At 51.0% G+C, this 13826-nt stretch overlaps 1 protein-coding gene across 3 annotated transcripts in view; it reads right to left on the reverse strand.

Annotated features, from left to right (window-relative positions):
• Positions 1 to 5861: 5861 nt before the first annotated feature.
• Positions 5862 to 13826, reverse strand: part of SLC46A3 (solute carrier family 46 member 3) — a 49557-nt gene continuing 41592 nt past the window's right edge. For all 3 annotated transcript variants that reach the window (XM_049867783.1, XM_049867784.1, XM_049867785.1), the window contains one exon: positions 5862 to 6913. In XM_049867783.1, coding sequence (XP_049723740.1) covers positions 6829 to 6913 — 85 coding nt within the window. In that variant the 3' untranslated portion in view covers positions 5862 to 6828. The remainder of the gene's footprint in view (positions 6914 to 13826) is intronic.

A 13826-nucleotide genomic window follows, 5' to 3' on the forward strand; every position in this document is an offset into this window, starting at 1 on the left:
AACATACCTTGCTCGTGGATAGGAAGACTTAACATTATAAAAATGTCTGTTCTACCAAAAGCAATCTATACATTTAATGCAATTCTGATCCAAATCCCAAGGACATTCTTTAATGAGATGGAGAAACAAATCACCAACTTCATATGGAAGGGAAAGAGGCCGTGGATAAATAAGGCATTATTGCAAAAGAAGAACAAAGTGGGAGGCCTTACTTTACCTGATTTTAGAACCTATTATACCGCCATAGTAGTCAAAACAGCCTGGTACTGGTACAACAACAGATGCATGGACCAATGGAACAGAATTGAGAATCCAGACATAAATCCATCCACATATGAGCAGCTGATATTTGACAAAGGCCCAAAATCAGTTAAATGGGGAAAAGACAGTCTTTTTAACAAATGGTGTTGGCATAACTGGATATCCATCTGCAAAAAAATGAAACAAGACCCATATACCTCACTCCATGCACAAAAACTAACTCAAAATGGATCAAAGACCTAATTATAAAATCTAAAACGATAAAGATCATGGAAGAAAAAATAGGGACAACGTTAGGAGCCCTAATACATGACATAAACAGTATACAAAATATTAAGAATGTAGAAGAAAAAGTAGATAACTGGGAGCTCCTAAAAATCAAACACCTATGCTCATCCAAAGACTTCACCAAAAGAGTAAAAAGACTACCTACAGACTGGGAAAAAGCTTTTAGCTATGACATTTCTGATCACGGCCTTATCTCTAAAATCTACATCATACTGCAAAAAGACAAATAATCCAATTAAAAAATGGGCAAAAGATATGAATAGACACTTCATTAAAGACATTCAGGTAGCTAACATATATGAGGAAATGTTCACGATCATTAGCCATTAGAGAAATGCAGATCTCTCACAAAAAGACCATACTTAATGGTCTGAGACTAGAGGAATCCCGGCGGTCATGGTCCCCAAACCTTCTGTTGGCCCAGGACAGGAACCATTCCCGAAGACAACTCATCAGACATGAAAGGGACTGGACAGTGGGTAGGAGAGAGATGCTGATGAAGAGTGAGCTAATTATATCAAGTGCTCACTTGAGACTGTGTTGGCATCTCCTGTCTGGAGGGGGGATGGGAGGATAGAGAGAGTTGGAAGCTGGCAAAATTGTCACAAAAGGAGAGACTGGAAGGGCTGACTCATTAGGGGGAGAGCAAATGGGAGTACGGAGTAAGGTGCATATAAACTTATATGTGACAGTCTGACTTGATTTGTAAATGTTCACTTGAAGCTCAATAAAAGTTAATAAAAAAAAAAAAAAGACCAGATTACTTGAGTGATACAGACTGGAGGAACCCCTGAGACTATCACCTTAGGACATCCTTTTAATCTGGAACTGAAGCAACTCCCGGGGGTCACCTTTCAGCCACATAATAGATTGGCCTATAAAATAAACACTAGCACCCATGAGGAATGTGATCCTTAGAACAACCAACTACACGAGACAAAATGGGCAACACTTGCCCGGAAGCACAGATGAGAAGGCAGGGAAGGGCAGGGAAACTGGATGGATGGAAACAGGGAAGGCAAGGGGGAGACAGGAGGAGTGCGGGTACATTGTGGGGATAGCAACCAGTGTCACAGAACACTGTGTGTGTGGATTGTTCAATGGAAAATTAATTTGCTGTGCAAGCTTTCACCTGTTGCTGTTGTTAGGAGCCATTGAGTCAGTTCTGATTCACAGCGACCCTACGTACAACAGAATTAAACAGTGTCCAGTCATGTGCCATCCTTACAGTTGCTGTTATGTTAGAGCCCACTGTTGCAGCCACTGTGTCAATCCGTCTCATTAAGGGGCTTTCTCTTTTTCACTGACAAACTACTTTACCAACCATGATGTCTTTCTCCAGGGGCTGGTCCCTCCTGATAAAAGAAAAAAAAAATTTTTTTTTTTTTTTTTTTTGATAACATGCCCAAAATGTGTAAGACAAAGTCTCACCATCATTGCTTCTAAGGAGCATTCTGGCTGTACTTCTTCCAAGACAGATTTGTTTGTCCTTCTGGCAGTCCATAGTATATTCAATATTCTTTGCCAACACCACAATTCAAAGGCGTCAATTCTTCAGTCTTCCTTATTCATTGTCCTGCTTTTGCATGCATATGAAGTAACTGAAAACAGTATGACTTAGGTCAGGTTCACTTCAGTGCTCAAGGTGATATCTTTGCTTTTCAACACTTTATAGAGGTCTTTTGCAGCAGATTTGCCCCGTGTAATATTTTTTTTTTTTTAATATGTCGTTTGATTTCTTGACCGCTGCTTCCACACACACACACACACACACACACACACACACACACACACACAGAGAGATTTATATCAAGGAAACGGCTCACTCACCTTTTAGAGAGGTTGTAACGTTCCAAGTCCTTGAGGCAAGAAAGAGGCTTCTCTTGACTGACATAGCCGCAGGGGTGGTGAACCCAAGATCAGCAGGGCCGAGGAGCAGGGCCATTGCTTACAGGCTGTGAAGGTCAATGAATCTCAAGATTGGCGGCCAGGACTAAGGTGCTAGCTCAGGTCCCAAGAACTGGAGGTCAGATAAACAGGAGCCAGCTGCAGGATCCAGAACAAACAAAAGCCCCAGCAAAGACAGCAGGAAGGATTAGGTGGCAGAGGGCGGAGAGATGAAGGCTGAGAGGGCCGTGAGCCACCACAGGCCCTGCACCCGCCGGTACCACTCACTGCAGATTCCATCGTGGGGATGATCACATACCAAATCTCAACAGGGAAGTGGTCACAACATTATACGACTGCCAAAACACTGAGAATGATGGCCCAGCCAAGTTGATACACAATCTCAACCATCAGAGAGAGAGAGCTGCCATCAAGTCAACTCAACTTATGGCAACCGTATGTACAACAGAACAAAATATTGTGTAGTCCTGTATAATCCCCTTGGTTCAGTCCATCATTGAGGCTACTGGGCCAATCCATTTCATTGAGGGTGTTATTCGCCCTCATAGGCCTTCTATTTCACCAAACATGACGTCCTCCTCTAGAGACTGATCCCTCCTGATGATGTGCCCAAAGTGAGCAAATCAGACAATGTTCTCTTGTGAACGTTTTCAGAAGTAGATCGCCAAGCCTTTCTTCCTAGTCTGTCTTAGCCTGGAAGCTCTGTTGAAACTTGTCCATCATTGGTGGCCCTGCCGGTATTTGAAATACTGGTGGCATAGCTTCCAGAATCACACCAACATGCAAGGCACCACCGCACGACAGGCTGACAGGCAGGTAGTGGTGAACTCAGGAGTGAGGAAAAGGAATTGGACGGTTTTGAGGCTGTGCAGTACACGCTATGGACGATTCTATTGAGTCGTCCAGCCTCATGGAAAGAGAAGTTCACTTCTTTTGTGAAAATATTCATTTCCATTAAAAAAAAAAAAACCAAACCCATTGCCGTCGAGTTGATTCCAACTCATAGCAACCCTATAGGACAGAGTAGAACTGCCCCATGGTTTCCAAGGAGCACCTGGTAGATTCAAACTGCCGACCTTTTGGTTAGCAGCCGTAGTGCTTAGCCACTACACCACCAGGGTTTCCTCATTTACATTAGATCTGGTCTATCTAACTTCTCTTGAATGGTGCTGGATACAAGGAACACGTTTTTCCTCTTTTAACTCCCTATATTTGGACTTCATAGAGATCATCACTATCCTTCCGTTAATACTTTCTTCAGAAAATCAGGTTGCATTTCAGGAGATTAGATTATAGCTTATGTTTTTGGTTTCTGTCGAGTATACTCTCCAATCAGCCTGAGTGTTTCTAGTCTCCTAAGGTCGCACATACATGTCTGTCCTAGGATGGGACACCTCGGGAGATGGCTAAGCTCATTCATGCTATATTTTGATTCTGGGCCACCTCAGTCCTGTCCCCAGATATATTCACTGCATCTCAAATAGAGCTTTTGCTCAACTGAGAAGCCATCTGCTAGTCCTTCAACTGTGTTAAACAACACCATCTGTGCCCTCCTCAAATGAAATGTATAAAATCATGGAATGCCGAACACCTTGTTTAACTTCATAGACCATCTTATCTACTCTCAAGAACAATATTATACAATTTGTTGGGTACAGAAAGTGCTAATGTGTTTGAGGTTATTTCATACTATACATAATTCTTGCTTTTGGATTTATAATCTGTTACATATAAAACCCAGCTATGTAGAATCTCAAGGAGCCCTCGTGGTGCAGTGGTTTAAGTGCTTGGTTGCTAACCAAAAGGTTCGCGGTTTGAACCCACCAGCGCTCCACGGGGGAGAAATATATGGCAGTCTGCTTCCTTAAAGATTACAGCCTTGGAAACCCTATGGAGCAGTCTTACGCTGTTCTATAGGGTTGCTATGAGTCAGAATCGACTTGGTGGCAATGGGTTTGGTTTTTGGTTTCATGTAGAATCTCAGTAATTTCAAGCCCATGAGTGGCTATTGCAGAACATTGTTCGGCTTGCTTGCTGTGGACAGTCATCAGGAGGGTCAATCGCTGGAAGAGGACATCGTGTTTGGTGAAGTAGAGGGTCAGCGAGGGCGAGGGAGGCCCTCAGTGAGATGGACTGGCACAGTAGTTGAAATGACGGGCTCCAGCATGTTGGTGATTTTGAGGTTCTTACATAAGGTCAGTTAGTCAAATGTTTGTCTTAGCATGTGGTAGGTGTTTGACCTTTCTATGCATATAAAGCACTTAAGAAGTGATTCCAAACCATGCAATGTTTTCACAGGCGTCACAAAGTAGTGAGTGCACTCGCCATTATGAACCAATGTATTTAACTCAAAGTTTTAAGAATGGCAGTCCATTCTTAAGTATGAGTTGTCTGTAAATTGGACATTCGTAGCCCTGGGGACAGCCTGTACCCTTCTCAACGCAGTGGGAAGGATGAACTAGAGCACTGTGAGACTAGCCAGGAGCAGCACTGTGAGACTAGCCAGGAGCTGCACTGTGGGACTAGCCAGGAGCTGCACTGTGGGACTAGCCAGGAGCTGCACTGTGGGACTAGCCAGGAGCTGCACTGTGGGACTAGCCAGGAGCTGCACTGTGGGACTAGCCAGGAGCAGCACTGTGAGACTAGCCAGGAGCTGCACTGTGGGACTAGCCAGGAGCTGCACTGTGGGACTAGCCAGGAGCTGCACTGTGAGACTAGCCAGGAGCAGCACTGTGGGACTAGCCAGGAGCAGCACTGTGGGACTAGCCAGGAGCAGCACTGTGGGACTAGCCAGGAGCAGCACTGTGGGACTAGCCAGGAGCAGCACTGTGGGACTAGCCAGGAGCTGCACTGTGGGACTAGCCAGGAGCTGCACTGTGGGACTAGCCAGGAGCAGCACTGTGGGACTAGGCAAGAGCAGCACTGTGAGACTAGCCAGGAGCAGCACTGTGGGACTAGCCAGGAGCTGCACTGTGGGACTAGCCAGGAGCAGCACTGTGGGACTAGGCAGGAGCAGCACTGTGGGACTAGGCAGGAGCAGCACTGTGGGACTAGGCAGGAGCAGCACTGTGGGACTAGGCAGGAGCAGCACTGTGGGACTAGCTAGGAACAGAACTCCTTGCTAGGGGTTATGCAATGTGGCTGTCCTCCTCCTGAAATATGGAGTGAATGCTGGTGTTATAACATTGTTACTTTACATAATGATGAGCTGTGTACTCAGTTTTAGAATTTCTTTAGAAACAATTTTATTTATAATTTTATATTTTTTCTCCAATCACCCCTGTGTTACTACAGAAATATCATCATGTCTTTCATTAATGAAACATACTAGGAAAAGTGAAAAATAAATGTTCTCTAAAGTGCTTTTAAAAACTCCATTTCTATAAAACAAAGCATTATTCAAGTATAGGTAAGATTCTTTTATAGATTTTTCAAATGTCTATTGTTGTTTTCCTATCAGTGATGCATCATCATTTCCATTAGTTACACTCTCAAAATCTCTGAGAGGTCAGTAACCCATTTTGAAGATACAGAAACTGAGGTAAAGAGTCCTCCTTTGACTCTATGTGAGACTGGATTATGTAAGAGATCATTGCTTTTGACCTCATCAAGTTTTCAAATCCCTCCTTATATCTTTAAATTTCCGTTTCTTTTTTAAGTCCAGAAGTGGACAGTATTTTGAGCTTTGGTCTTCTGTGTACTGAATAGGAGCCCTGCTGGTGCAGTGGTTGAGCACTCGGCTGCTAATCGAAAGGTCACAGATTTGATCCCACCAGCTGCTTCAAGGGAGAAAGATTTGGCAGTCTGCTTCCATAAAGATTACAGACTTGGGGAGTTCTACTCTGTCCTACAGGGCAGTTCTACTCTGTCCTATGCAGTTGCTATGAGTCCCGATCGACTCGACAGCGGGTTTGGTTTGGTTTTACGTATTGGATATACTCAAACCAAACAACCAAACCTACTGCCACTGAGTCGGTTCTGACTCAGCAACTGCATAGGACAGAGCAGAACTGCCCTGTAGAGCTTCCAGGGCAAGGCTGTCATCCTTCTGGAAGCAGACTGCTGCATCTTTCTCTCCTGGAGTGGCCGCTGGGTTTCAACTGCCAACCTTTTGCTTAGCAGCTGAGTGCTTTAACCACTGTGCCACAAGGGCTCCTTATTGGATATACATGACCATGATATTCACAAAGTGCTCCCAGTGCATGGTACCATGACAAGCAAAGGCTAGGAGCTTTTCTCGGACTGTTGCAATTAGAAGAGAGGACATGTGTATTAATGAGGCATTGAGTAGGGAGTTAGTTTACATTCTCCAGAAGTCACGGCATTCAGTTTTTTTTTTTATCACCGTTTTTTTTTTTTTATCACTGTTAATCATCTGTCTGAAGTGTCTTCCCCAGGTTCTTCTTGTACAAGAAGTGTATAGCTCCCCTCATTCCAGTTGGTGCACTTGATAATACTATAAAAGCAAAAAAGACATTTCAAAATTGACATTAAGGCAATGCATAAGTCATCTATCGTCCATCTTTTCCTCGGTTCCACAGCTTTTAGGAGCCCTGGTGGCACAGTGGTTAAGTACTTGGCTGCTAACTGAAAGGTCAGTGGTTTGAACCCACCACGCTCCACGGGAGAAGGATGTGGCAGTGAGCTTCCGTAAAGATCACAATCTTGGAAACCCTATGGGGCAGTTCCTACTCGATCTTATAGGGTTGCTGTGAGTCAGAATCAACTCAACGGCAATGGATTTAGTTTTTATTTTTTGGTTTGCCATAATTTAACCATTTTCCTATTGGACATCTTAGTCATTTTTAATTCTTTTGCCAAAATAAGCTTCTTTATATACACATTTTTTGATGGCATTCCTGATTATTTCGTTGGATAGTCTTCTCAAGGGAATAGTTGGATCAAACACTATGAACATTTTTAAAAAAGGTTCTGATACATGCTCATGAATTGTTTTCCCAAAATGATAGTGCTGAATAACTACTACCACCAGTGTGTAAAACTGACACCCGGCATGTGCTCACTAGCCTACATGTATTATTAATTCTGCCAATTCAGTCGGTGAGTAGCCTCTTTTAAAAAAGATACCTAATAAGCATAACTTTTCATCAACACTACAGAGAAACTGTAAACACTATAGTACTGTGTCTTACACAGAACTAAGGATCAGAATTCAATTGAGAAATAAGTATTGAGCTCCTACTACGAATAAAACATAGATTCAGCCCTTTAAGTAAGAGTTTTGTCTTGGTAGAATGCTTAAGGAATCCCTGGATGATTGGCTGCTAACTGAAAGGTTGGACGTTTGAGCCCACCCAGAGGTGCCTTGGAAGAAAGGCCTGGCCATCTACGTCCAAAAAATCAGCCACTGAAAACCCTGTGGACCACACAGTTCTACTCCGACACACAAGGGTCGTCAGGAGTTCACGTCGGCTCCACAGCAACGGGTTTGGTTTTGGTGTAGGATGCCTGCAGCGCGTGCTCGTAGGTCACCCGTGGTCCGGGCACCATCCTCTCCCTTACTCACAGCCACACCCCACACTGCTCACATACGTCACCCACGGTCCTGGCACCGTCCTCTCCCTTACTCACAGCCCCACCCCACACTGCTCACATAGGTCACCCACGGTCCTGGCACCGTCTTCTCCCTTACTCACAGCCCCACCCCACACTGCTCACATAGGTCACCCACGGTCCTGGCACCGTCCTCTCCCTTACTCACAGCCCCACCCCACACTGCTCACACAGGTCACCCACGGTCCTGGCACCGTCTTCTCCCTTACTCACAGCCCCACCCCACACTGCTCACATAGGTCACCCACGGTCCTGGCACCGTCTTCTCCCTTACTCACAGCCACACCCCACACTGCTCACATAGGTCACCCACGGTCCTGGCACCATCCTCTCCCTTACTCACTGCCCCACCCCACACTGCTCACACAGCTCACCCACGGTCCTGGCACCGTCCTCTCCCTTACTCACAGCCCCACCCCACACTGCTCACATAGGTCACCCACGGTCCTGGCACCGTCCTCTCCCTTACTCACAGCCACACCCCACACTGCTCACATAGGTCACCCACGGTCCTGGCACCGTCCTCTCCCTTACTCACAGCCCCACCCCACACTGCTCACACAGGTCACCCACGGTCCTGGCACCGTCTTCACCCTTACTCACAGCCCCACCCCACACTGCTCACATAGGTCACCCACGGTCCTGGCACCGTCTTCTCCCTTACTCACAGCCACACCCCACACTGCTCACATAGGTCACCCACGGTCCTGGCACCGTCCTCTCCCTTACTCACAGCCCCACCCCACACTGCTCACACAGGTCACCCACGGTCCTGGCACCGTCTTCTCCCTTACTCACAGCCCCACCCCACACTGCTCACATAGGTCACCCGTGGTCCTGGCACCGTCTTCTCCCTTACTCACAGCCACACCCCACACTGCTCACATAGGTCACCCACGGTCCTGGCACCGTCTTCTCCCTTACTCACAGCCACACCCCACACTGCTCACATAGGTCACCCACGGTCCTGGCACCGTCCTCTCCCTTACTCACAGCCACACCCCACACTGCTCACATAGGTCACCCATGGTCCTGGCACCGTCCTCTCCCTTACTCACAGCCCCACCCCACACTGCTCACATAGGTCACCCACGGTCCTGGCACCGTCCTCTCCCTTACTCACAGCCACACCCCACACTGCTCACATAGGTCACCCACGGTCCTGGCACCGTCCTCTCCCTTACTCACAGCCCCACCCCACACTGCTCACATAGGTCACCCACGGTCCTGGCATCGTCCTCTCCCTTACTCACAGCCCCACCCCACACTGCTCACATAGGTCACCAATGGTCCTGGCATCGTCTTCTCCCTTACTCACAGCCCCACCCCACACTGCTCACATAGGTCACCCACGGTCCTGGCATCGTCTTCTCCCTTACTCACAGCCACACCCCACACTGCTCACATAGGTCACCCACGGTCCTGGCACCGTCCTCTCCCTTACTCACAGCCCCACCCCACACTGCTCACACAGGTCACCCACGGTCCTGGCACCGTCTTCTCCCTTACTCACAGCCCCACCCCACACTGCTCACATAGGTCACCCGTGGTCCTGGCACCGTCTTCTCCCTTACTCACAGCCACACCCCACACTGCTCACATAGGTCACCCACGGTCCTGGCACCGTCCTCTCCCTTACTCACAGCCACACCCCACACTGCTCACATAGGTCACCCACGGTCCTGGCACCGTCTTCTCCCTTACTCACAGCCACACCCCACACTGCTCACATAGGTCACCCACGGTCCTGGCACCGTCCTCTCCCTTACTCACAGCCCCACCCCACACTGCTCACATAGGTCACCCACGGTCCTGGCACCGTCCTCTCCCTTACTCACAGCCACACCCCACACTGCTCACATAGGTCACCCACGGTCCTGGCACCGTCCTCTCCCTTACTCACAGCCCCACCCCACACTGCTCACATAGGTCACCCACGGTCCTGGCATCGTCCTCTCCCTTACTCACAGCCCCACCCCACACTGCTCACATAGGTCACCCATGGTCCTGGCATCGTCTTCTCCCTTACTCACAGCCACACCCCACACTGCTCACATAGGTCACCCACGGTCCTGGCATCGTCCTCTCCCTTACTCACAGCCCCACCCCACACTGCTCACAGAGGTCACCCACGGTCCTGGCATCGTCCTCTCCCTTACTCACAGCCCCACCCCACACTGCTCACAGAGGTCACCCACGGTCCTGGCATCGTCCTCTCCCTTACTCACAGCCCCACCCCATACTGCTCACATAGGTCACCCATGGTCCTGGCATCGTCTTCTCCCTTACTCACAGCCCCACCCCACACTGCTCACATAGGTCACCCACGGTCCTGGCATCGTCTTCTCCCTTACTCACAGCCACACCCCACACTGCTCACATAGGTCACCCACGGTCCTGGCACCGTCCTCTCCCTTACTCACAGCCCCACCCCACACTGCTCACATAGGTCACCCACGGTCCTGGTATCGTCCTCTCCCTTACTCACAGCCCCACCCCACACTGCTCACATAGGTCACCCATGGTCCTGGCATCGTCTTCTCCCTTACTCACAGCCCCACCCCACACTGCTCACATAGGTCACCCACGGTCCTGGCATCGTCCTCTCCCTTACTCACAGCCCCACCCCACACTGCTCACATAGGTCACCCATGGTCCTGGCATCGTCTTCTCCCTTACTCACAGCCCCACCCCACACTGCTCACATAGGTCACCCACGGTCCTGGCATCGTCTTCTCCCTTACTCACAGCCACACCCCACACTGCTCACATAGGTCACCCACGGTCCTGGCACCGTCCTCTCCCTTACTCACAGCCCCACCCCACACTGCTCACATAGGTCACCCACGGTCCTGGTATCGTCCTCTCCCTTACTCACAGCCCCACCCCACACTGCTCACATAGGTCACCCATGGTCCTGGCATCGTCTTCTCCCTTACTCACAGCCCCACCCCACACTGCTCACATAGGTCACCCACGGTCCTGGCATCGTCCTCTCCCTTACTCACAGCCCCACCCCACACTGCTCACATAGGTCACCCATGGTCCTGGCATCGTCTTCTCCCTTACTCACAGCCCCACCCCACACTGCTCACATAGGTCACCCACGGTCCTGGCATCGTCTTCTCCCTTACTCACAGCCACACCCCACACTGCTCACATAGGTCACCCACGGTCCTGGCACCGTCTTCTCCCTTACTCACAGCCCCACCCCACACTGCTCACATAGGTCACCCACGGTCCTGGCACCGTCCTCTCCCTTACTCACAGCCCCACCCCACACTGCTCACATAGGTCACCCACGGTCCTGGCATCGTCTTCTCCCTTACTCACAGCCACACCCCACACTGCTCACATAGGTCACCCACGGTCCTGGCATCGTCTTCTCCCTTACTCACAGCCCCACCCCACACTGCTCACACAGGTCACCCACGGTCCTGGCATCGTCTTCTCCCTTACTCACAGCCACACCCCACACTGCTCACACAGGTCACCCACGGTCCTGGCATCGTCTTCTCCCTTACTCACTGCCACACCCCACACTGCTCACACAGGTCACCCACGGTCCTGGCACCGTCTTCTCCCTTACTCACAGCCCCACCCCACACTGCTCACACAGGTCACCCACGGTCCTGGCACCGTCTTCTCCCTTACTCACAGCCCCACCCCACACTGCTCACACAGGTCACCCACGGTCCTGGCACCGTCTTCTCCCTTACTCACAGCCCCACCCCACACTGCTCACACAGGTCACCCACGGTCCTGGCACCGTCTTCTCCCTTACTCACAGCCCCACCCCACACTGCTCACACAGGTCACCCACGGTCCTGGCACCGTCTTCTCCCTTACTCACAGCCCCACCCCACACTGCTCACACAGGTCACCCACGGTCCTGGCACCGTCTTCTCCCTTACTCACAGCCCCACCCCACACTGCTCACACAGGTCACCCACGGTCCTGGCACCGTCTTCTCCCTTACTCACTGCCACACCCCACACTGCTCACATAGGTCACCCACGGTCCTGGCACCGTCTTCTCCCTTACTCACTGCCACACCCCACACTGCTCACATAGGTCACCCGTGGTCCTGGCACCGTCTTCTCCCTTACTCACAGCCCCACCCCACACTGCTCACATAGGTCACCCACGGTCCTGGCACCATCTTCTCCCTTACTCACAGCCCCACCCCACACTGCTCACATAGGTCACCCACGGTCCTGGGACCGTCCTCTCCCTTACTCACAGCCCCACCCCACACTGCTCACATAGGTCACCCACGGTCCTGGCATCGTCTTCTCCCTTACTCACTGCCACACCCCACACTGCTCACATAGGTCACCCACGGTCCTGGCACCGTCTTCTCCCTTACTCACTGCCACACCCCACACTGCTCACATAGGTCACCCACGGTCCTGGCACCGTCTTCTCCCTTACTCACTGCCACACCCCACACTGCTCACATAGGTCACCCACGGTCCTGGCATCGTCTTCTCCCTTACTCACTGCCACACCCCACACTGCTCACATAGGTCACCCGTGGTCCTGGCACCGTCTTCTCCCTTACTCACAGCCCCACCCCACACTGCTCACATAGGTCACCCACGGTCCTGGCATCGTCTTCTCCCTTACTCACAGCCACACCCCACACTGCTCACATAGGTCACCCACGGTCCTGGCACCGTCTTCTCCCTTACTCACTGCCACACCCCACACTGCTCACATAGGTCACCCGTGGTCCTGGCACCGTCTTCTCCCTTACTCACAGCCCCACCCCACACTGCTCACATAGGTCACCCACGGTCCTGGCACCGTCCTCTCCCTTACTCACAGCCACACCCCACACTGCTCACATAGGTCACCCACAGTCCTGGCATCGTCTTCTCCCTTACTCACAGCCACACCCCACACTGCTCACATAGGTCACCCACGGTCCTGGCATCGTCTTCTCCCTTACTCACAGCCACACCCCACACTGCTCACATAGGTCACCCATGGTCCTGGCATCGTCTTCTCCCTTACTCACAGCCACACCCCACACTGCTCACATAGGTCACCCACGGTCCTGGCATCGTCTTCTCCCTTACTCACTGCCACACCCCACACTGCTCACATAGGTCACCCACGGTCCTGGCACCGTCTTCTCCCTTACTCACTGCCACACCCCACACTGCTCACATAGGTCACCCACGGTCCTGGCACCGTCTTCTCCCTTACTCACTGCCACACCCCACACTGCTCACATAGGTCACCCACGGTCCTGGCATCGTCCTCTCCCTTACTCACTGCCACACCCCACACTGCTCACATAGGTCACCCGTGGTCCTGGCACCGTCTTCTCCCTTACTCACAGCCCCACCCCACACTGCTCACATAGGTCACCCACGGTCCTGGCATCGTCTTCTCCCTTACTCACAGCCACACCCCACACTGCTCACATAGGTCACCCACGGTCCTGGCACCGTCTTCTCCCTTACTCACAGCCCCACCCCACACTGCTCACATAGGTCACCCACGGTCCTGGCACCGTCTTCTCCCTTACTCACTGCCACACCCCACACTGCTCACATAGGTCACCCGTGGTCCTGGCACCGTCTTCTCCCTTACTCACAGCCCCACCCCACACTGCTCACATAGGTCACCCACGGTCCTGGCACCGTCCTCTCCCTTACTCACAGCCACACCCCACACTGCTCACATAGGTCACCCACGGTCCTGGCATCGTCTTCTCCCTTACTCACAGCCACACCCCACACTGCTCACATAGGTCACCCACGGTCCTGGCATCGTCTTCTCCC

The sequence above is a fragment of the Elephas maximus genome, chromosome 23, assembly GCF_024166365.1.
Source record: "Elephas maximus indicus isolate mEleMax1 chromosome 23, mEleMax1 primary haplotype, whole genome shotgun sequence".
Classification (NCBI taxonomy): Eukaryota; Metazoa; Chordata; class Mammalia; order Proboscidea; family Elephantidae; genus Elephas; species Elephas maximus.